Source organism: Erinaceus europaeus, chromosome 1 (genome assembly GCF_950295315.1).
Source record: "Erinaceus europaeus chromosome 1, mEriEur2.1, whole genome shotgun sequence".
In the NCBI taxonomy this organism is placed as follows: Eukaryota; Metazoa; Chordata; class Mammalia; order Eulipotyphla; family Erinaceidae; genus Erinaceus; species Erinaceus europaeus.
This window is the reverse complement of record NC_080162.1, coordinates 23,586,898-23,611,114: the sequence shown is the minus strand read 5'-3', so window position 1 is coordinate 23,611,114 and position 24,217 is coordinate 23,586,898. Positions and strand designations below refer to the sequence as shown.

At 49.1% G+C, this 24,217-nt stretch overlaps 2 protein-coding genes across 4 annotated transcripts in view; one reads left to right on the top strand and one right to left on the bottom strand.

Annotated features, from left to right (window-relative positions):
* The window catches only part of VSIR (V-set immunoregulatory receptor), a 31,525-nt gene extending 10,462 nt beyond the window's left edge, over window positions 1-21,063 (top strand). Inside the window, exons 2-7 of one of the 2 annotated variants that reach the window (XM_016195347.2) lie at window positions 6,114-6,545; window positions 7,238-7,294; window positions 14,293-14,400; window positions 17,643-17,670; window positions 19,388-19,575; window positions 19,766-21,063. In XM_016195347.2, the coding sequence (XP_016050833.1) occupies window positions 6,114-6,545; window positions 7,238-7,294; window positions 14,293-14,400; window positions 17,643-17,670; window positions 19,388-19,575; window positions 19,766-19,803 (851 nt within the window). In that variant the 3' untranslated portion in view covers window positions 19,804-21,063. The remainder of the gene's footprint in view (window positions 1-6,113; window positions 6,546-7,237; window positions 7,295-14,292; window positions 14,401-17,642; window positions 17,671-19,387; window positions 19,576-19,765) is intronic. The other variant, XM_060202401.1, reaches the window with a different exon arrangement.
* CDH23 (cadherin related 23) overlaps window positions 1-24,217 on the bottom strand; it is a 505,784-nt gene that overhangs the window by 66,510 nt on the left and 415,057 nt on the right. The gene's annotated exons all lie outside the window — the stretch shown is intronic.

The window sequence follows — 24,217 nt, the reverse complement described above, 5'->3', positions numbered from 1 at the left end:
CCAGGTGTCCGAAAGAGTCTGTTTCTGACGATAAGCAACATCCTCTCTCTAAATGATTATAATTCCAGCTGGGCTATATATATATTCCCTGATAAAACACCAGTGTGTACACTTATGCTTGGGGGAATGCTGGCAAACCCCCCCCCCCCACAACACCATGCCCTTGAGTGTCCTCCCAGTGACAGACTACTCTGGGCCTTGGTTTAGTCTCAGACACAATAAATAGGAGGCTTTCTCCCCCCCCCCCAGTCCCCTGTGAACATAGCCTTGTGGACCCCTGGCCCACTCCATGTTGGTCTGTTGCTGAAATTCAACACTCTCTGGCTTCCTGCCCTCCCCACCCCCAACCTGAATCCCAGTGTAGCTTCTTTCTCTAAAAGGGGAAGAGCTCCTTCTGGGGTGCATGGGGTGATGGGGATTGAGCAATGCCCCTTCTCCACTTCACCCTGTTGTCCCTGGACCCCAGTTCTCTCAGTGCCCCTCTATTTTTTTTTCCTCAAGAAAATTTGTCTCTAAGGCTGAAAATTGGGTCCCCACTGCGCCTGGGTAATTCTGTGGTCATAAACAGTACTGTTTGGCCCCCGGGGTCCCTGGGCTTGACATCTTGGTGAAGGCCCCGCTTGTCCCCACTCTGTCCCACCCCACCCACCCACAGGCTGCCCCCACCAGCTCCACTGAGCCTTTCAAACCTCTGTCCACTTCTTGGTCCCCATTCTCATATGCTCAGTTTTGCACTTGTTGCTTCTGCCTCCATCTCTTCCCTGCCTGTCCCACTCTGCTCACCCCAGGCCTGCACCCTAGCTGCCACTCAGACACTCTTCCCCACAGCCCAGAGTGTATGCCCAGGCAAATGCTGCTGCACCTGGTAGCTCTGGGGCTTCAGATGGTGCTGATAAAGGGGAAATGGGGTACTAGCTAGCAGAGGCGCAAGTGAGAGCTGTGCTGGGGTCAAGCAAGTATGCTGAGAGAGTGAAGCCGGCTGGGTGGACACATTAGGGAGTGGTGGGGAGTCTGGTAAACATGAACGCCTGTGTCCAGCACCCCTACCTGAGGCTGCTACTTAGCTCTAGTTGATAACTGCCTCGTGAGAAAGCTGACCTAGGGGTCGGGTGGTAGCGCAGCGGGTTAAGCACACGTAGCACAAAGTGCAAGGACCGACATAAGGATTCTGGTTCAAGCCCCTGGCTCCCCACCTGCAAAGGAGTCGCTTCGCAAGTGATGAAGCAGGTCTGCAGGTGTCTATCTTTCTCTCCCCCCTTTGTCTTCCCCTTCTCTCTCCGTTTCTCTCTGTTCTGTCCAACAACAACAATAATAAGGGCAACAATAAAAAAAAAGGGAAAAAATAGCTTCCAGCAGCAGTGGATTTGTGGTGCAGGTACCAAGCCCCAGCGATAACCCTGAAGAAAAAAAAAGAAAGAAAGCTGGCCTAGAGCTACTCTGGTTTTCAAAGAGAAACCAGATGTCAGAATTTTCCTTAAATTTTTGGGTTTTAAATGTTGGAGCCACCCCCCCTACAATTTTGATGAGTACATTGTAGGTCAAATAAAATAAAGATGAAGACTGCCTCCAGCTTGAATTTTTAAGGAAAAGTGTCGACATGCCTGAACTTAATTCTGGCTCTAGGGTGTGTCTGCTGTGTGATCTTCAGTGAGTTACTTGCCATCTCAGTATTTCATCAGCAGAATGGAAAGTGAAACAACACCTACAGGGTGGGAGAACAGCATAATGGTTATGCAAAAAGACTTTTGTGTCTGAGTCTCCAAAGTCTCAGGTTCAATTCCCCACACTAGCATAAACCAGAGCTGAGTAGTCAAACAAAAACAAAGCAATTAAAAAAAAAAAAAGGCCCTCACATACACCTATATGATAAGACTGTTAGATATGTCCACATGTGCTTAAAACAGCACGTTATACATACTCCCCCCAACCCCCAAAGCACTGCTCAGCTCTGGTTTATGGTGGTGCAGGGCACTGAACCTGGGACTTTGGAGCCTCAGGCATGAGAGCCTTTTTGCATAACCATTAACCTATACATAACCATTATACTCCGTTTTATGTATTTTTTTGTTCCTGCTTGCCTAGGAGTCCCCTATACTTTTAGGCTCTCTAGAATTTCATAACCACTTTCTCTTTCTGGGTCTTTATGTTGCTGCCTGAAAAGGAGACCAATATATCTGCCAATGATATTCTAAAATCTTTCCTCAGCCTGTCCAAAATCCGGGCTCCCAGATATGACATCCTTTTACTTGTGTGTGAGGCAAATGAAAAGCTTTGGTGTGTCTGACTTTTTTTTCTTACTTTCTAGGGCCTAACACTCTACCCTTGCAGACACATTCTCAAGGCCATGGCTTTCTAGCCTCTCTATACTGCTTTAAATATGCAGGTGCTCCAACACTGGATCACCAGGTAGGGGTAGATAGCATAATGGCTATGCAAAGAGAATGTCATGCCTAAGGCTCCAAAGTTCCAAGTTCAATCCCCTACACCACCATAAGCCAGAGTTGATCAGTGCTCTGGTAAAACAAACAAAACAAAATAGAAAAAAAAAATACTACAACTAGAGCACAAGCTCTTTTATTTATTTTTTTATTTTTTAATCAGAGCACTGCTCAGCTCTGGCTTATGGTAGTGCAGGGGATTGAACCTGGGATTTAGGAACCTCAGGTGTGAGGGTCTCTTTGCACAACCATTATGCTATCTACCCCCACCAAAAGATCACAAGCTCTTATCTGACATTTGTACCTACATTGGAAAGGTTGAAGTTGACCTCTCCATTCTATTGTATAGAACTTTTTTCTTGAATTGTTAAAATGAATTAGAGACGGGAGCCGGGCAGTAGCGGAGTAGGTTGAGCGCACGAACATGGAGTGAAGCGCAAGGACTGGCTTAGGATCCGGGCTGGAGCACCCAGCCCCCCACCTGCAGGGGGCCTCCTCACAAGTGGTGAAGCAGGTCTGCAGGTGTTTATCTTTCTCTCCCTCTCTCTGTCTTCCCCTTCTCTCTCAATTTCCCTATGTCCTCTCCAACAACAACAACAGCTATAACAACAACAAGGGCAACAAAATGGGAAAAATGGCCTCCAGAAGCAGTGGATTCAGAGTGCCAGCATTGAGGCCCAGTGACAACCCTGGAGGCAAAGAGAGAGAGAGAGAGAGAGAGAGAGAGGGAGAGAGGGAGAGACTTCCACGAATCAAGCACCAACTAACTAGCCAGGTGCTTTCAGAGTGTGTCTTGTAACTTTCTTTTCTCTTCCCTTCCTTCCTTCCCTCCCTCCCTTCCTTCCTTCCTCCCTTCCTCTTTTGATTGTCACCAGGGACTCGGTGCAGGCACTATAAATCTGCCGCTCTTGGAGGCTGCTTTTTCCTTTCTTTTTTTTTTTTCTCCTAATTTTCATTAGAGAGGACAGGGAGATAGAGATAAGGAGAGAGGGAGAAAGACAGCTGCAGACCTGTTTCACCACTTGTGAAGTGGACACCGCCCCCTCGAACCCAGGTCCTTGCTCTTGGTAATATGTGTGCTTAACTGGGTGAGCCACCACCTAGTCCCCCTCTTGTAAATTTTCCATACTACTTCAGCAGATAGATATTTCATTTCTGTTATACAACAAGGGGTCTGAGGCTCAGAGTAAAAGTGACTCACAGCTACTGAATACCGAGGCAGGCTGGTCCAGTTCTAAAACTATACCATGTCCCCAGACTCTTTCTTGGGCAAGACTCTCTCAGCTTAGTTCAGGGGCTGATGCAGGTAGGGTGAGTCTGTAGGAGGAAGCTCATGGTAGTGAAAAAGACACACCTGTCTGAATTCTGTGTTTTCAAGCTCTCTTTTCTGGTCTGTCTGGCCTGCAACAAACCCTGTGACAACAATTAGACTCACATTCAAATATCATCATAACAAAAAAAGCACATCATAGTCAAAGCTGCCCCTCGTGTTTGCAGAGGGCATCAGGGTTCACAGTCCCATTTCCCCTCATCCTGTCTTCTTGAAGCTGACGCTTTCCTCATTGCACACAGAAGTCAACTGAAGTTTACATAGCACAATAGCCAGGATCCCAACCCTGGAATTTTATTTTCAAAACACAGTATTTTTTTTCTTGCTATAAAGTCTGCCTTATATTGTGTGTGTTTTATTATTTTTTAATTTTTATTTATAAAAAGGAAACACTGACAAAAACCATAGGATAAGAGGGGTACAACTCCACACTATTCCTACCACCAGAACTCCATGTATCCCACCCTCTCCCCTGATAGCCTTCCTATTCTTTATCCCTCTGGGAGTATGGACCCAGGGTCATTACGGGGTGCAGAAGGTGGAAGGTCTGGCTTCTGTAAAAATACAGTATTTTTTTTTAATTTAAAACTTTTTTATTTTAAAATTATTTACTCCCTTTTGTTGCCCTTGGTTTTTTTTGTTGTAGTTATTATTGTTGTCAGATAGGACAGAGAGAAATGGAGAGAGGAGGGGAAGACAGAGAGGGGGAGAGAAAGATAGACACCTGCAGACCTGCTTCAATTGTCTGTGAAGCAACTCTCCTGCAGGTGGGGAGCCGGGGGTTTGAACTGGGATCCTTCCGCTGGTCCTTGTGCTTTACTCCATGTGCGCTTAATCCGATGTACTACCGCCCGACTCCCAAAACACAGTCTTTTTATCAACACAACTGAATACTTGGGTGTTGGGGTAGGGCACAGAGCCAGGCCTTTGTTTCATTTGCTTATTAAAAATAAAATGAATAAAAAATATTTTTAAGAAGGCTAGAGCGGGGACTGAGGTACAGCTCACTGGGAAGGTTACATCTTGTCCTACAAGCAATTCAGTTTCCCTCTCTTTTTTTTTCTCTCTTTGTTTCTCTCTTCCTTTCTTTTTAATATATTTTATTATTTCTATGAGAGAGACACACAGAGAGAAAGATCAGATTACTGCTAAACTCTGGCTTGTGGGGATTGAGCCTGGGACCTCAAAGCCTCAGGGCATGAAAGTCTTTTGCATAACCATTAAGTTATTTTCCCAGCCCAGCAAGCCATTTTTAAGCCCTGGTCCTATGTGGGGGTGTCACAGGAAGGGGGGGCAAAGCTCCAGTGCTATGGAGTCCCTCCTCTTCTATCTGAATGAGGGAAAAGAGAGAGAAGGTTGAGTGACAGGCATGTGCATAGGTGACGACTTTTTGGGAACTTCCCATTCGTCTATTGTGGACACCTGGTTTTCTTGCTTGCCCCTGACCTGGTCCAGGTACCTCCTACTTGCTGAAATCCTGTCTGTCCATCAAATTGCAAAGACCCTCCCTTCTTCAAGAAGTCTCCTGATCACCTCCTGGAAGGTTCTGTCCTTATTACTCTTAAGTGCCCAGAAGGCTGGCACTGCTTTGCCTCTTAGCTTGTGAGGTCACCATTGCAAAGCCTGACTGTCCAGCTAGGTCTTAAGCTCTCAAGGGGAAGTCACGTGTTCATCCTGGTGAGCTGTAGTCTTGGCACAAGTCTTGTGGGTGCTCCACTAGGATCACAGGTGAGGACAAAGGAAGGCAAGACTGTCTCTAGGGAGAAGGGACAAGGTTCTTGTGAACCTTACAAGAGTGGTCAAGGACAAAGAACTGCTGTCTCAAACAGCACTTCTGTTCCCCACTCTGCCTCTGCCCTTGCACACCCACAGCTGGATGCATGGAGGCTGGGCAGTATCTGAGATGGGATGGGGGACTGGAGCCAGGGTGCATGTCCTCCAGGAGGTGGCCAGGTTCAGTCTGTAGCCTGCCTAGAGTTTCAGAATGCCTCACCCAGGTGCTTGGGGGTGAAGATGGGGTGCTGGAGGGAAGCTCTCCCACCTGGAGGGGCCTGCTGGGAGCCTGGTGCACTGGAAGTTTAGGGGCACCTGTGTGAGATGCGGGGGCATGTGAGCTGTGGTCTAGGAGTCTCTATGGGGAGCTCGGTGTGATGGAGCCCAGGTTCCTGAGCTAACACAGAAGCCGAGGCTTCTTCTCTTCTCCGAGGGGAGTCAGCTGACTGACCCAGGGCCTGCGGCCAGGGAACAGTTTAGGGCAAACCCGCATCTCTGCAGCTCCTGGCTGAGCTCCTTCCCTGCTCCAGGTGAACCGGTTCAGGCAGGTGACAGGCTCTCGTCTCTCTAAGCAGGTCTGGTGGCAGCCTTCAAGGTGGCCACGCCGTATTCCTTGTACGTGTGTCCCGAGGGGCAGAATGTCACCCTCACCTGCAGGCTCTTGGGCCCCTTGCCCAGAGAGCACGGCGTGACCTTCTACAAGACGTGGTACCGCAGTTCACGGGGTGAAGTGGAGCCCTGCTTGGAGCGCCGGCCCATCCGCAACCTCACGTTCCAGGACCTCCACCTGCACCACGAAGGCCACCAGACTGCCAACACCAGCCACGACCTGGCCCAGCGCCACGGGCTGGAGTCGGCCTCCGACCACCACGGCAACTTCTCCATCACCATGCGCAACCTGACCCTGCAGGACAGCGGCCTCTACTGCTGTCTGGTGGTGGAGCTCAAGCATCACCACTCAGAGCAGAGGGTCCACGCTGCCATGGAGCTGCAGGTGCAGAGAGGTGAGGGCAGCTCGCGTACGGCCTGGGCACGTGTGCCCGCTTGGAGGGTCGCGCTGGGAGCACGGTGCTACTAGAAGTCTAGGGGTGCCTGTGGGAGATGTGGGGGGCATGCAAGCTGTGGCTGAGGAGTCTCCACAGGGAGCTCGGTGTGATGGAGAGCGAGGGTATCTGTGGCTGTTTGTGACAGAGGAACTTATTTTTTTTAAACAGATCTGATCAGCTCTGGCTTATGGTGGTGGGGGGGGGAAGGATTGAACCTGGGACTTCAGAGCCTCAGGCATGACAGTCTGTTTGCATAACCATTATGCTATCTACCCCCACCATGACAGTGGAACTTTCTTATGTCTACAAAGCTGAGCTGGTGTGTCATCTCTCACGACAACAACACCAGGGCAGTGGGAGTTAGTGAGCGGCTCTCAGGGAATATGCAGATGTCTGTCTGGCCGAAAGTGCAAGGGGGGCAGGGCAGTGGATTGGCCTGAGATGTGGGTGCCAGCAGGGGTCTGCATGCCCCTGCTGGTGGTGTGACAATAGGCAGGAGATGCTGTCTACACTGTGAGGATAGTCTGTGTGCACTCCAGCTGGGCCAACGCTGCCAGGTGGGCACTGGTGGGAGATGGGCATGTGCCCTGCACAAGCCTGGCTTCCTGGACCTGACACCCACCTAACAACCTCCTCTTTTTGCTCCACAGACCAAGAAGCGCCATCCAAGTGCATCGCATACCCGCCCTCCCCCAAGGACAGTGAAAGTAAGGGATACTCCCTTGCCTCTCTCGCCTGTTTTCCTCTGTCCTCCTTTGGCATCCAGACCCCGTTCTGAACTCTGACCTCAATGCCCCAAGCCCACTGAAGCTCCCATTCCTGCTTTTCGGCTGCCCCACCCACACTTCCTTCTTCACTGGAGTCTTTGGGCTGGAACCCCCAGAAGCTCATCTCCTTTCCAAGGCCTGAAGCCCAGGGAGTTGCCTCCTGGGATGAGAGGAGGGAGGCTTTGCCCTGACAGTGGCCTCTGGGTGGTGTTGCTCCTGCCCACCTGTCCTGTGTCACATGGGAAAGTCGGGGGCTGTGTGGGCCCTCTTGGCTTGGATCCAGTTCTATTAAGATTCTTTGATTCCACATGGGGAGAAGGTGGGAGGGTAAAGAGCTCAAAAAGAGGGGAGTAGAACTGTCTTTCCTTGAGTTCCTATTGCCTGCCTGCCAGACACTGGGCTAAGTCCTTTCAAGTTAAGTTAGCACATCAGTGGATGCCTTTATTAATCCTGTGAAGTTTGCACCACCACCTCCACTTTACATACAGGAAACACACACACACAACACACACCAGAGACAGACACAACTTGCCCAAATTCACACAGCCAATGGGCAGCAAAGCCAGGATGTTGCTCACTTCACCTCCTTTCAGCTGGGGGTGGGGAGACAGGATTCAGGAAGGCAGTGGGCAAGCAGTCTGCCCCCTGGTGTTTGGCCAGAGATGGTTCCTAAGTGGGTAGGGGGTGGTGCTGCTTTGGAGGATTCCTGGGCACTCAAAGATCAGAGGAGAAAGCCCAGTGGCTTGGGACAGCAGGCAAAGAAGAACTGTCTTAGGGGTGCCCCATTCTTCTGAGAAGACAGGGTGTTGGCTTCTACAACCTGTCTATCCATCAATATTTCTTTTTTCTTATTTTTAGATAGAGGCAGGAGAGAGAGAGGTGTGTGTGTGGGGGGAGAGATCAGAACACTAAAGCTTCCTTCATTCATTGTGGTGAGGGCCAGGCTTGAACCTGGCCCGCATACATACCAAAGCAGCACACTATCCCAGTGAGCTAGCTATTTTGCTAGCCCTTTATCCATCAGTATTTCTGGGGTCCTATATGGACCAGCCCCTGCTTAGCTCTTGGTGACATGAAAGTACAAGCCTGCTCCCATCCCTCCAGAAGACCTGTGGGAAGATGGGACACAGGAACACAGAATAAAACCCTCAGGAAAGCCCTAGGTCAAAGGCCACAGTGATTTTCTACACACACACACACACACACACACACACACACACACACACACACACCCCTAATAAACAGACTACCCAGGGACAAAATTAGACCTATCCCCACATGGAAGCAAGAAAGTCTTTGGCTTAAACCCCTCCTTGCACTGCGCAGGCCTCGTGCTTTGCCTCGACACCCAGTCTGCTCCACCAGAGAGGCTCTCTCATTCCTACACAGTGGTCTCACAACTGTGTGCACACACGTGTGCTGGCACATAGGCTGGGGCATGTGCACCTGGGGGGCACACAAGTGATCACTTCCCCACTGTTCCTTCTACTCTGAGCAACTGAGTCCCACTTCTTCTGTGGAGCTCCTGCAGAGCTGAAGACCCTTGGAGAGAGCTGCCTCCCACACCCCTCCTTGTTCTGTAGCTGGGAAACAAAGGTTCAGTCAGGTGAAGAGCTTGCTCCCCAGGTCTCAGGCTCAGAGTTAAGAGGAGATGCCAGAGAGCCTGATTCTCAGTGCTGCTGAGAGTCAAGATGCCTTCTCCCCTCTGTCAACACGGACTTCGAGAAAACAAGTTGAGGACTGAAATTTTAGTGAAAGAATCAAGGGGTACCAAAGGGGATGGTGCTAGGTAACGAGGCACAGAATGGGGAAAGGGGGAAAGAACTGAGATTTGGAGCACTTTTTTTTTTTTGGATGTAGACTCTAAAGATAGCTGCTGGAATTAAGGGAGCAGAAATTACTTAGGAACTTGTAGGAGTCTAGTTGGTAAGAGCCTGTGAATGAGGCAGAAACCTTGGACTTGACTGTCAAGAGTGATTCAGGCTTCTTGTGCTGGTTACTTCTGCTCTCTCATTTTTTTTGTTATTATTATTATTTTAATATTTATCATGAAAGAGAGAATGAGAGGAGGGAGAGAAGGCCAGAGCACTGCTTAGCTATGCCATAAGGTGGTGCCAGGGATTTTAGCTTGAGGAATGCAAGTTGGTGTCCTGACAGGCTGAACAAGCTCCCAGACCCTGTTCTCCAGCATCAATACCCCCCACCCCCCTTTCAGGGATTATGCAACTTCATTCTGGCCCCTGCTTCTCTGACTACTGGCCATAGCAAACTAGCTCCCTAAGGTCAAAGGGACATGCTTGCTTTTGTCCTCACAGAAGGTTGGCACTAAGGACCTTGGAAGTCCCCTTCTAATCCAGTTCCAAGCTTTTGGTCCTGGTGTGTGGAATCTACAGCTGTGATGATGTCATGGACCCAGATGAGCAAAACTTGGCAATAGTTTTGGGTGGGGTGTGGGGTTCTGAACAACACTTATGTTCTCTGGGGACTCGCTGAGAAACAGGCTCAAGTGCACTCCTTTCCTACCCAAAGGGAGACACTCAGTGTTATCTATGGTGATGAATATATGAATCAGGGATCATATATTCAAAATGCTCTCAGCTGCAGCCTGCAAGGGCAGTGCCAACTGCTGACTGTAGGGAGGTGCTGAATCTCCAAGCAAAGTCAGAAGTCCAGATTTGACATGTCCCTCAATTTTCAAATGTTGGCAACTAATTAAATAAAAAGTCAACTATTGTGTAGGCCATGGTTGCCACATAAGCCTATTGAAGGGAGGTAATGTGGTCAAGTGGTTAAAAGCACAGACCTGAAGTCAACCAAGTTACTTAACCCACCCCTCTGTGGCTTCATTCTTCACCTGTCGAATGAAGAAGATTACAAGCGTATTCACTTTCCAGTCTTGGTACGGGGATAAGATGAAGTATCACAGTCACACATCACTTAACCACAAAGGTATATTCCGAGGCATGTCATTGGGTGATTCTGCCATTGTGTAAGCATCATAGAGTGTAATCCCACAAACTTAGGTTATATAGCCCACCAAGCACTTATCCTATGAAGTATAGTTTACACGGGCCATGGTCATATATGCAGTCTGCCGTTGACTGGAATGTTCAGTAGTTCCTGAATGGATGTGTCAGTGTTAAGAACCATGCCTGGCATAGGGTAAGTGCTGTGTCAGTGCTGGCTATTATTGCAAAGGCAGTCCAAGTCTGGCTTCCCAAGGCAACTCATGTTTCTCTGAGCTGAGGTGGCATGGCATGTAGATGGCAGCAAACAGCAGGCATGCCTCTTGTCTTCTAGCAGTTCAGCCACATTTGCCTGGTGACCCTTATGGGCGCCAGGGCTGTCTGCTGGGCACTCACTCTATCCAGCCCCCATGCACTACTGGAAAGACCCCTGTATAAGCTCTAGCATAAGTGCCCCACTGCCCACCTGGATACCTGGCCAGTTGATAATGTTTCTAGCTGAGTGGCTCATTGAGTTCTACTTCTCTAATTGTATCCGAAGTCTCTTAGGTTATCTTTGGCAAGCAGGGGGGCAGTCGGTCTATGAAATCATCTGAAAGCCTAGCCTTCCAGAGGTGGGGGGAGGTGGCAGGAAGAAGTTGGTGCTCAAGGGGCTCCAAGGTGCTGAGGGGCTGTGATTTTCACTGAGCCCTGGAGAGGGGGCTGGGCTGCCTACACCCAGCCCTGCAACACAGCAGAATGCTTGGTTGGCCTTCATCCAGCTTAGTCCCTGTGGGGTACTGCCAGTGCCTCATCACCTTTCCAAGTGGAGCCTGGCTCCGGATGTGGGGAAGTGGGGAGATGTGGTGAGACTGGCTGTACAGAGACGCCCATGGCTTCAGAGGCAGCTGGGCCCACAGAGTTGTCCCCAAACCCCTGCCTCCTGTTTCAGCTTCAACCGTCATCCCAGGTTATAGAAAAGTAAGTCCTGATCCCTTAGCAGGAGGGACCACAGATTGGGTCAAGCCTCCCAGGGTCTGCAGGGAGCATCGGCAAACCTTACTAAAGGTAGCACAGTACACTAGTGCTTGTCCTGGGGGACCCGCTTCGATGGTTAGAAAAGAAAGACTTGCCATAGTGACCACAATAAGGTCCTGTTCTGGGACTCAGAAATACTACTGCATTGGAAGTGTAGATGTTTCTTTCATTATTCCATGCCACAGTCCAACCCTGCTAAGTTAGATCTGTGAGGAAGCTGCTTTCATGTGGGGTAGAGCTCGCTTTGTGATCAGCACAGCCACTGTTCCTGTACCAGCCAGCACTTTAGAGCAGGGCTCCTGAAAACAGTTTGTTCTCTTCTGTGGTGTGAACGGACCTCTTGAAAGCTTGTTTACACCACTGGGTTTGTTTGGCAACACAGCGAGATTAAAAACAACCTTTATTCTCAAATAAATAGTGCAAAGGCAACAGTTTAGGCCTCAGCCCTTCCATCTTCTCAAAGGGCCAAGTTAACATTGCAGTGCTCTTGTCTGTCTACCCACCTTCCTACCTCTCTCTTAAGAAAATAAAACACATAAATTATATTTAAAAACATACAAACAAACAGCCACTGCGACAAGGCATCCCCTGCTCATCTTTTGGCTGCACAAGGGCTGAAAATGGGAAGGAAACGCGTTTCACGCTGGCTGTGGTTTTTTGAGGGTGTCTGTTCCCAGTGAACTCCTGAAGTCAGCAGATGGGCTAAAATAAATCGACTGCTCATGCTGTGGGTGGCATAGTGAAGCCAGGCAGCCACTTTTTTGGAAGGCAATTTAGCAATAGCCTAAGAGGAAAGGCACATATTCCCTGGCTAAGCACTTTCACTGCTAGGAGTTCATGTGCAGATGCACTTGTCCTAGTGAGCAGAGCTGCATACACACAGAGTTCACTGCCTCCTTGTCAGTGCTGCTGTAAAATGAAAGCAATATACAAACCCACCAACAGGGCACTGTTTCAGTAACTCTCAGGTGAGCCACGTGATCAAGCCCCTGGCAGAATGAGGTAACTCTCTGTGCTGGCTCAAGAGACAGTCAAGTTATGCTTAATGAGAAAAGTAACTGTCATACAATCCTATGTGCGCTACATATGCACATCATGTGCCTAGTCCGCACACAGGCCAACTGTGGATTGTGGTTAGCTTTTTGGAGGGGGTCCAGTAAAGAGGGAGGAGGAGCTTTTGAATATTACATTTTATAATTTATGTGGCATAGGGCAATGAGCCAAGGGTCTTGTGTATGTGTGCTACTGTGAGCAACCTCCCCCACCCCAAGCTCCTTTTTATTATCTATCTATCTATCTATCTATCTATCTATCTATCTATCTATCTATCTATCGTCACTCCACCATCCATGGAGCTCCACTGATGCTGTCCATGGTGCTCCCATGTGGTGCTGAAGATCAAACCCAGAGCCACATGCACAGTAGGGCACATATACTCTACCAGCTGAGCTATCTGCTGGCAATGTGTTTATGAGAGGTAGAGAAAGAGATAATAAGAGTATCACACAAAAAATAAGAGTATCATTGCAATAAATGCTCTGTCTAGACGGAACTTGGGACCTTGTACCTGCAAGACCAGTGCTCTATCACTGAGCTATCTCTCTAGACATCCCTGGATATTTTTTATGTGTATCCATTTGGAAAATAATTTATCAAATAAAGTTTATAGATAACAGACAAGGATTCACATTTCTCTAGTCTATGCCCTCAGTTTTTTTTTTCCATCAAGAAGTTGTGCTTCCAGAAGTTCCTGAGAGTAAAGGAGCATGCTGAGAGTTGTTGAGTGTCTGAGTTAGGGCTTTTTAAAAAAAATATTTATTTATTTATTTATTTATTCCCTTTTGTTGCCCTTTTTTTTTTTTTTATTGTTTTAGTTATTATTGTTGTCATTGTTGTTGGATAGGACAGAGAGAAATGTAGAGAGGAAGGGAAGACAGAGAGGGAGAGAGAAAGATAGACACCTGCAGACCTGCTTCACTGCCTGTGAAGCGACTCCCCTGCAGGTGGGGAGCTGGGGCTCAAACCGGAATCCTTATGCTGGTCACTGCGCTTTACACCATGTGCACTTAACCCACTGTTCTACCGCCTGATTCCTGGGGCTTTTTATTCATTTATATTTCACTGTAGTAAAACTTACATTAAATTTGTTGGTTTAGTTAGTTTGAATGTAGACTAGATTGGCATTCATTATGTTGTGTAGCCATAACTGTTATTTTTTGTTAAAGTTTTTTTTTTCCCTTTCTCTTTCATCCCTTCGGCTACTATTGACCTTGAGCTCTGTGGCATGGTGTCTGTAAAGGGCCTGATCTCTCTTTTCTGAGGATAACTGTGGTGCCCCAGGATGAATCAGTGTCCTGAGCCCCAGATGAGGACCTGTCTCCCTGTTCCCTGAGCTACTTTGGCTATGAGCACCTGGCCTCATGTCTGTGTCCTCTGGGTTCTTTTTAAAAAGAGCCCCCAGATATTCTGTGCCTCTGAAGACCACTGATAGTCTGGCCCTGAGGCCTAGGCTAAGATGGGTCTTCTGGATGCAAGGACCTGGGTTCAAACCCCTGGTCCCCATCTGTAGGGGGAAAGCTTCATAAGTGGTGAAGTAGAGCTGCAGGTATCTATCTCTCTTCCTATCCCTCCCTTCTCAATTTCTTTCTGTCTCTATATAATAATAATAAATAAATAAAAGTATATTTTTAAAAAAGATAGGTCTTCCTATGCCCTGGGAGGTGGTGCAATGGATAAAGCATTGATCTTGAAAGAGAGAGATCTTGATGAGATCCCAAGACTGACCCTTAGCATCAAACTGCTAGAGTGATGCTCTGGTTCTCTTTTTCTCTCTCTCATTAATAAATAAGTCTAATAAAATGATAGATATTTTTACCTTCCCTTTCTGGCCTCAGTTTCCCCTGAGAAGGAGCACTGGTAATGGGGCCTGACCTTGGTACCTCTCTGTCCTTGCAGACATCACAGCCGCGGCCCTGGCCACAGGCGCCTGCATCGTGGGTATCCTCTGCCTCCCCCTCATCCTGCTTCTGGTCTACAAGCAGAGGCAGGTGGCCTCCAACCGACGTGAGTATCCCTGCTTGCACAGGGTGGGTGATAGGTATACTTGCCCTTAGCCCAGCCCCGGGATTAGAAAGGCAAGAAGTGCACCAAAGTAAAAGACTCTGGGGTGGGTGGCGGGAGAGTACAGGTCCAAAAAGGATGACAGAGGACCTAGTGGGGGTTGAATTGTTATGTGGAAAACTGAGAAATGTTATGTACTAACTTTTGTATTTATTGTTGAATGTAAAACATTAACCCCCCCATAAAGAAATTAAAAAGAAAGAGAGAAAGAAAGAAAGAAAGAAGGAAAGAAAGGGGGAGTCAGGCAGTAGCGCAGCGGGTTAAGCGCAAGGACTGGAGTAAGGATCCCGGTTCGAGCCCCCAGCTCCCCACCTGCAAGGGGAGTCGCTTCATGGGTAGTGAAGCAGGTCTGCAGGTGTCTATCTTTCTCTCCCCCTCTCTGTTCCCCTCCTCTCTCCATTTCTCTCTGTCCTATCCAACAACGACGACATCAATGACAACAACAATAATAACTACAACAATAAAACAATAAGGGCAACAAAAGGAAAAATAAATAAATAAATAAATAAATAAAAATTAAAAAAGAAAGGAAGGAAGGAAGGAAGGAAGGAAGGAAGGAAGGAAAAAAGAAAGAAAGAAAGAAAGACACTGTTCCTGTCTGTCCCAGAGGCGGGAGATATCACAGTTCCTACAAGGAGTTGATTCAGCGACCTCACCTTGATTGCCAATAGTAATGAACTTTTAGGGGGTATGAGTTTAGCCCCAGGCAGTGCTGGTGTAACCTTAGTAAATATCTGTTGAATGAAAGAATAGCCATATGGAGCAGCTCAAACTGGCTTATACAAATGCTGCTGGTCCTTTGGAGATTCTTCCAGAATCTGCTTTAATGCATGCCATTAGAATAGTAATCACTGAGACAAAAAATGACCTTTGGATTGTCTACCAGAACTAGGAGGGATTTTAGAGCTAACTTAGTTCAATTTTTTCCTTTTTACAAATGAGAAACCTGGGGGCCGGGTAGTGGTACACCTGGTTAAACGCACACAGTACAAAGTGCAAGGATCTGGGTTTGAGCCCCTCTTCCCCACAAGCAGTGAAGCAGGTCTGCAGGTGTCTGTCTTTCTCTCCCCCTCTCTATCTTCCCCCTCTCCCCTCTCAGTTTCTCTCTGTCCTATCCAATAAAATGAAAAAGAAAAAAAAAAAAAAAAGAAAGCTTCCAGGAGCAGTGGATTCATAGTGCAGACACAGAACCCAAGTTATAACTCTGGAGGTGAGAGAGAGAGACACCTGAGGTCAGTGGGGTTAAATAACACTGAATAAGCTCTGAATGGTCAACAAAGCCCATTTCTGTACTGAGTAGCCATGTTCTAGCCCTGATTTAATGTGTGAAGTAATGGAAGGATGTCAACAACTCATCTCTAGTAAAATGTTTGTGAGCAGTCCCCTACAAAAAGGGAGAAACATATAGGAGTCTTTTCTGACTGATATCTCAGACACAGAGACAAGAGGGGAAGATACAAGGGGCACAAGGTGCAGAGTGGAGAGGAAGTGAACATCTGGGTCATTTCTCTCTTTCTATCCCTTTCTTCCTCTCTTTTCTCCTTTATTCCTCCCCTTGCTTCTCCTTTACTCACGCCCTCCCTTCCTTTGAAACCTGGTTCTTGTGATACACAAATCAAAACTCCAGGCCAATTTTTCCTTCAGACAGACGAGAGAGAGAGAGAGAGAGAGAGAGAGAGAGAGAGACACCCCAGCACTGAAGCGTCATTCATTGCAAGAGCACCTCCCATGGGGTGCTGGGGTTTGAGCCTGGGTCACATCTATGGCAATGCAGCACCCTGTCCATGAGCTATCTCTCTAGTCCTGGGCCATCTTTCTTGAGTAAGACTCTAGAGAGGAAACTGTTGGAATTAGAGGGACAGAGATCATCTGGGAATCCCAGGAGTTCAGCCACAGGGCAGAAATTGAATGCCAGGAGTAGGCCCTGGAGCAGGTGCTTGGAATACATTGGTGCACTCTGGGTGGGGCTCTGGTGGAAAGCTTGGCATAGAGAGCCTGCTCAGAAATGACTCACATAGGGCCAGGCAGAGGCACACCTGGTTAAGTGCTCACATTATAGTGTGCAAGGACCCAGGTTCAAGTCCCTGGTCCTCTCACCTGCAAGGGGAAGCTTCATGAGTGGTGAAGCAGGGCTGCAGGTGTCTCTCTAGCTCTTTCCCCCTCAGTCTCCTCAGTCCCCTCTTGGTTTCTCTCTGTCTCTATCTAATAATAAATAAAATAAAATAAAATAAAATAAACAAGCCACACTCGGGAGGTGGGGGGAGAAACAGGAAGGGCTGGAAGCTCGTAGGATAGCCACTTGCTGCTGGGTCTGAACCTGCCTACACTGAGTTTTCCCAACTCCAAAGTGCAGGGTGAGCTGAGGGCAAGTAGGCTGCTGGCACGGGATCTGCTGCCTGGGGGCTGCTGGTAAACAACAGTCATGATTCTGCTGTTTGGAGATTTCAGGAACTTTTGTGCAACTTCCCTGTGTGTGTTCTGCCCTTGTGCCCTCCCCCACCAACTGCTTCCCCATCATGATCAGCTCTGAATCTCCCAAAACGAGAAGGATCTCTGGGAGTAGATGGGAAGTTGCAAAAAAAAGGGAAGTTGGGGCCACTTCATCTGGCTGGTGGCCAGGTTGTGGGAGCAGGGATCCCTAAGAGCAGGGTAGAGTAGCAGAGCTTGAATGAGAATATGGGTGGAATGATTTCCTGCTCAGGGCCTCCCTAAGTTTCCTCTGAGAGCTGCCACCTCTACAGTCAGCCTGTTAATCAGCATGAAGAATGGGACAGAGGGGACTGGGAACCATCTAATTAGGAACTCATCTTACCATATCTCCCACCCAGAAAATCATGGTAAATGTCCAATCAGGAAATAGCAAATTCAGGAGCCAAACCTTTGGCTGATACTTACAACCTGAAGGTCTAACACCACCCACTGGATGCTCTGGTCTCTTGGTGACAAATGTCCTACACTTGTAAAATGTAGTTTCAATGATCTGTAGACAATACAGGCTTTTCACTGAGGCCTCAGCTGCTAGATTAGCAGAAGAGGCACTGCCCTTTGGGACAGAAGTGTGGCTCAGGGCTGGACATGAACTTGGCTGGTTTTGCTCTTCTTCCCTGAGGGGCATCTGCCAGTGGGGACAAGGGAGCTGTCTAGAGAAGCCTTCACGTTGTGACCACCTTCTCTGTATGCTCTAGGTGCCCAGGAGCTGGTGCGGATGGACAGGTAAAGTCCATGGAAACATTCTCAAGAAAACTTCCTACACTAGCCCTCCCCCTCCCCCCAGCCAGATTTAAAACTCTCTATGCAGGTGCACCAGGTTGAGCGCACGTTACAATGTGCAAGCCCCCAGTCCCCACCTATAGCAGGGAAGATTCATGAGCAGTGAAGCAGAGCTTCAGGTCTCTCTTTCTACCTCCCTGTCTCAATTTCTCTGTGCTACTTTTTCCCTCTGTGCTATTAAACAAACACCCCCCCAAAAAAAAACAAAAACAAAAACAAAAACAAAAACACCTCTCCTTGCCTCCCTGAGCCTGTGGCTCTGTCAGGCAATGTCTGCATTTAAACTGTGGCTGGAGTTAGTGCACAAGGCGAGGGGGAAGTAGTTCGGACCCTCTCAACTGACCTCCTTCACCAGGATCTACTCTTTTCTCCCTGGTGACTGGGTATACCACCACAGGACTCAGAACACGGGCATCAAGTGCCTGTGCCCTGGACCAGCTGTCAGGAAGAAGCCATTTCTGTCAAGGGTACCCATTAGCTACCTAGCACAGCTGGCTACAAGAGCACCTGCCATCTGCCATGTTGGCCTCCACATCTGGGCTGTTCTTTCTGCCACCCCTCATCCAGTGGTCTGAATTCTGCCTCTTCTAGGGCATGCCATGCACCCCCGCCCCCCTTTAGGTCTCAGTGGTCAGCCTCTGTGGGGGAAAGGGGAGGAAGTAGCTGATTGGGGCAGACACTGAAACATGAAAAGAAGGGTAGCACAGGGAGTCGGGCGGTGGCGCAGTGGGTTAGGCGCACGTGGCGCAAAGCGCAGGGACCTGGTTCGAGCCCCCGGCTCCCCACCTGCAGGGGAGTCGCTTCACGGGCAGTGAAGCGGGTCTGCAGGTGTCTATCTTTCTCTCCCCTCTCTCTCTGTCTTCCCCTCCCCTCTCCATTTCTCTCTGTCCTATCCAACAACAAAGCAACGTCAACAATGGCAATAATAACTGCAACAAGGCTGCGACAACTAGGACAACAAAAAGGGGAAAAAATGGCCTCCAGGAGTGGTGGATTCATGGTGCAGGCACCGAGCCCAGCAATAACCCTGGAGGAAAAAAAAAAAAAAAAAAGAAGGGTAGCACAGCTAGAGCCGTGGCCCCTGAGTGGAGGCCACAAGGGCAGAGGCGGGCCAGGCTGAGGGGGCGGCAGGCCACAGATGGCCTGGACAGGGACAGGGCAGGTGTGCTCTGGAACTTGGAGAACCTTGTACCTGCAGCACCAGTTTCAGAGCTTTTTGGGGTATCTGAAAGGGATGAGTTTTTTTTCAAGACAGATCATGGTCAGTTCCTCTAGTAATCCTATTAGAACTGTGGAGTTGGAGGGGTCTTCATCAGTTTTCACACTTACAAAGAGAAGAGACTGTTTCAGTTCAGAGCAAACTCCAGGGACATTTGACTTTAATGCCACTAACTCTGTTGATCAAAGAGAAACCTGTCCCCAGATTCCTGAGGCTCATGTCCTCTTATCCCAGGCTTCCTCGGTGGGTCAATTCTGATGTGGCTTCAGCTTAGGGAGTAGGAGAGTTTATAGCCCATGGCCTGGGCCTGGATCTTCCCTTCTTCTGAGCTCTGGGGTGGAAAGGTAGGTGAGAGAAATAGAGCAGAGAAGTGAACAGGGGAGAGGCCAAAGGCCAAAGCATGAGCACTACCAATAACCTTCCACTTTTATTTTGTGACAGCAACACTGAAGGAATAGAAAACCCTGGCTTTGAGACCTCTCCACCTTCCCAAGGGCCACCTGAAGCCAAGCCCAGGCCTCCACTGTCCTACGTGCCTCATCGACAGTTTTCTGAGTCTAGGCGGCACTTGCTGTCTGATCCCGGCACTCCTCTGTCTCCGCCAGGCGATGTCTTCTTCCCAGCTCTGGGTGAGTGCTGCCCCAGTGCCATGGCCCTATAGCCCTCAGCATCGTGAGCTCTCCATGGCCTGCAGAGCAGAGGCCTCACTCCCCACCCTCTCTACACTCACATGGAAGTCCTATAGCCTCATTGTGGATTTGGGAGTGAAGGGCAGAGGGGCACCTATTCACTCTGACTTTCCGATCTGATCTTTTTTAGACCCTGTTCCTGATTCTCCAAACTCTGAGGCCATCTAGACCAACAGTGGCTAGTGGGCAACTGTGGCTGGTCTGGGCAGGTATGGGTGAGCCAAGTCTGGCCCTGTGAGTGGTCCTACTCCTCCCTCCTGCTCTCAGCTCAGACTCAAGCTGCCCCTACTGGTCAGATTCTCAACCCCTCTAGATGCATCGTGGTGGAAGGGAGGAGATGCTAGATCACCCAACCCCTGCTTCAAGGACACTGGGAATCAGAGACTTGATTCAGGTCCAGAAACGTGAATTTCATCATGCCAGATGACCTGCATCCTAGAATCCACAGAACCACCAGCACTGTGGCACCCTCTCTCCCTGGGATGTGATCCTGACTGCATAGATGTGACAAGATGGGCACTGGGCAGACCCTCACACCCCCCCATCCATGCATCTACTCCCCAAGGCATGAGACACTGGACAAGATGTGGGGAGACTCCTCCCTGTTGTGGTAGACCTGGTTTCCCCATCTCCTGGGACTGCATATTTGTATGCTCATTCAGTAACCACAGGGCTCTAAAGCTGGGCTGCCTGCCTGTCCCCAGGCCAAAAAGTCTCCTGTAGCTGCCTCCTACCTGCAGCCTCCACAGGAGCTATCCATAGGTTGAGCAAATATGGGGCTTCCACTGCTTGCATTATGGTCCCCAGAGTTTATTGGCTGGAAGCCTCAAAACAGGAAGTACATACTGGGGCACGAGGACCACTGTGAACCAACCGGTCTCTTAGGCAATGGAGGCCGGGCCGGAGGTTGCACTACCCACCACAGATGGGAGTGAGGAGGAAGGGGAATGGGGGGGGGGGGCTGCTGGGAAAGTGAATACAACGGGCTCCACCTCCCCACCCTCCAGTCCTACTGCGTTGCAAGGTCAACCACAGAACGTGCTGCCAAGTGGCGCCACTGAGTGGGAAGAGGAGATGCTGTTAAAAGGCAACAGGGGTGACAGGCACTGGTGCTGTGGATGGACCAGAAGAGCTGGATTCCAATCCCCATTCTTCTCCTGAGGTGCCAGAGGCCTAGGGACCTCTCCTCCCAGCCCCCTTTGGGTTCTCCTCCATCTATTGCTGAGTCTTCACCACAGAGTGACCCAGTTAGGAGGGAAGAATGGGTGTGTACATAGAAGGGTGTATGTATGGTCAGGGACCCTCTGCTCCCATCTCCTGCTTGGGGTGGGGGGTGGGGGCAACATCGGACTCAGATTTATTTTTATATACAAATGCAGGGGGAATTTGTTTTTGTGGAATAACAAATAAAGGATTTGATAGCGTGGGGTGGAGGGTGTCTGTACACTTGGGGTGGAGAAAGGGATGGTGGTCCCTGAGAGGAAGGGGGCAACTCAGAGCTGGCCAGGGACACTGGCCTTGCATGCACTGCTGAGGGCAGAGTTTCAGCTGGGTAGTCATATGCCAGCAGCCTATGCCAGCCAATTCAGACCTTCAGGCTAGAGGAAGAGCCTGGGAGAAACGTGCAGGATCGCAGAAGAGACCCCAGGCCCTGTAGCTGGAGTCAGGGAGATGGCTTTGTAGCTAAGCTTCCTCTCTGGCTCAATCGCATGGACCAATGCTTGAAACTGGGCCCTGGGCCTGGGTCCTGGAGAGGGCAGGTGCCCTGACAGAAACCTCTAATGGCTATTATACAGAATACCCAAACTCCAAGTCCTTCCTCTCTGTCTGCGGGGTATCCTTCTTCTGCTCTAACTGCTGCCATGGACACTCAGTGGGGACACAGCTCGTGGGGACATATCAGGCAGGGTAGGTTAACACCTGCTTGTGGCTACCATTATAGCTGAAGGACAAGTCCACAGACCAGACTTCCTATCCCCCCCCCCCCCCCAGCTCAGAAGAAGTGTCCCTGCCCTGCAGAGAGTCTGACCTGGCCCAGTCTCCAGCTTCTGACCACAAGACAGACACAGCTTCTAAGAACTTGGCCACCAGACCCCCGTCTGTTGCTCTGTAAGTGAGAGAGGGAGAGAGGGGGCCCCAAAGCAAGGAGCTACAGCACTTCCTCCTCAGCTTCCTCCTGCAGGGTCTGCATGGTCTTCTGTGGGGCCTTACACTCAGCTTCGTGGTTTCCTGTTTTCAGTGAAATTTTACTCTGAGCTCAAGGCTTTATCCCACACCACAAGCCCCGCCTACTCCAGCCCTGCATGCACTCTGTGTGTCTGTGCTGCAGGGGAGGGGAGGGCAGGACTAGAGAGCAGGGAACCAGAATGGCCCTTCCCCCTTGCCCATGGTGCTACCTTTGACAACACCTGTGATTTGGGGCGCATAAAATAAAATCCAAGAAGTGGGAACACAGTGCCTATGTCCAAGGCAGGGGCTGGGAGGAGGTCCCGTGCCTGGAGGAAGAAAAGCTACCATTTAATCCATTTCCAGACAGTCATATTGGAGAGGTGGCACGGGGCACAGGGCCTTTGTACTGCTCCAGGCAGATTATTATTATTATTTTTTTTAACTTTAGATAAAGACACAGAGGGGGAGAGTAACAGAGAGAGGAGAAAAACCACAATAATAGTTTACCATTCATCAGTTTTACATGCAAGGTGTTCCCATGCATTGCCAGGACTCAAACCCAGGTTTGATAAAGTGCACACTTCACCAGATGAGCTGTAACTGTGCCTGCTCCAATAGGCACAGTTAATAAATAGCTCTTATCTTTATTCCCTCTAAAGAGGAGTAGAATTGACTCGGTGCTGGCACTATGGATCTTTTTTTTTTTTCTTTTGCCTCCAGGGTTATTACTGGGGCTTAGTGCTGGCACTACAAATCCACTGCTCCTGGCAGCCATTTTTTCCATTTTATTGGGTAGGGCAGAGAGAAATTGAGAGGGGAAGGAAAGACAGAGAGGGAGAGAGAGAGAGATAGATACCTGCTTTACTGAAGTGTCCCCCTTGCAGGCAGGGAGTCAGGGGCTTGAACCCCGATCCTTGCACTTCATACTATGTGCACTTAACCAGGTGCACCACTGCCTGGCCTCCTAGAATTGAATCTCTGAAAACACATCACAGAGACCACTGAGATGCCTCTGCTGGGCCAGGCTGGTCCTGTCTGGAGAAGGCAGTAGCAATGGGCACTGGGGTAGAGATATAGGAATCTCAAGCCCTCATTCTCAAAGACCCAGTCTTGAACCTGCCCTCACTCCTCCTTGGGCAGAACTCCCTCCCATAAGCAGTAGCCTTGGAAACTTCATCTAGGCCTAGTGGGATCTCCTCTCTGCCCTAAGCTTACACAAGCTGAGAGGCAGATATCCTGTCTCATTTGTAGTTCTGATCTATTGGCATGGCTTCCTGGAATGTGTTGAGAAGGATCTTGAAGTATTACTGTAGCTTAGTGAGGAAGTGCTGGCATCAGCTAGCAATGTCTGCCTGGGGTACAGGATATAGAAGTGGTAACATGTATGCCATGTTTTTGACTTTTCAGTTACAAAACTCTGTGCTTTTCTTTGATTTCTTGCTTTCTTCCTGAAAATTCTGGGAGTCATCACTGTCCCCACTTAATGCATAGGGAAATAAAGGTTCCAAAAGGGTTTTCAATGGTGTTTTGTCACAGCAATTGAATGGTGACTGGGTCCAATGACTAGCTGAGTGCCTTTTCTTCCTAGGCCTGTACTTCTTCATCTTCCCCTTCTCCCTTCTGGTTTTTTTTTTTTTTTTTTTGCCTCCAGGGTGATTGCTGTGGCTCAGTGCCTGTATTATAGATCCACTGCTCTTGGAGGCCCTTTTGTCCATTTTGTTTGCCCTTGTTGTTATTATTATTGTTGTTGTTAGACAGAGACAGAGAGAAATCAAGAGAGGAGGGGAAAGTAGAGAGGGGGAGAGAAAAGACACCTACTTAACCACTTGTGAAGGGACCCCCCTGAAGGTGGGGAGCCAGGGGCTCGAACCGGGTTCCTTATACTGGTCCATGTGCTTAACCCACTGCACTAGTCCCAGCTTCCCCTTTTCATTTTACTTCTTTTATTATCTCTACTTATTTATTTAAAGACAGCCAGAATTCAAGAGGAAGGGGGAAACAGAGAGGGAGAGAGAGAGGGAGACAGACAGATACCTGCAACACTGCTTCACCACTTGCAAAGCCTTTCCCCTGCAGGTGGTGACTGGGGGCTTGAACCTGAGTCCTTGCATATTATAATATGTGTGTGCTCTTTTCTCTCTCATCCTCCTTCCCCCTTTCTTTCCTTCCTCCTTTCTTCTCTCTCTTTCTTTCTTTCTTTCTTTCTTCCTTTCTTTCTTTCTTTCTTGTCTGTGACAGAGATGAGACCTCTCACGTGCATAATTCCATTACTTCTGGTACAACTTCCATTCAGATATAGAGACAGACCACAGCATCAGAGCTTCCCCTGGTGCCATCATGGTATTCTCATGTGGTACCAGGCCTCTGGGCCATGTGCATATCAAGGCATGCACCCTGCCTGTTGAACTATCGC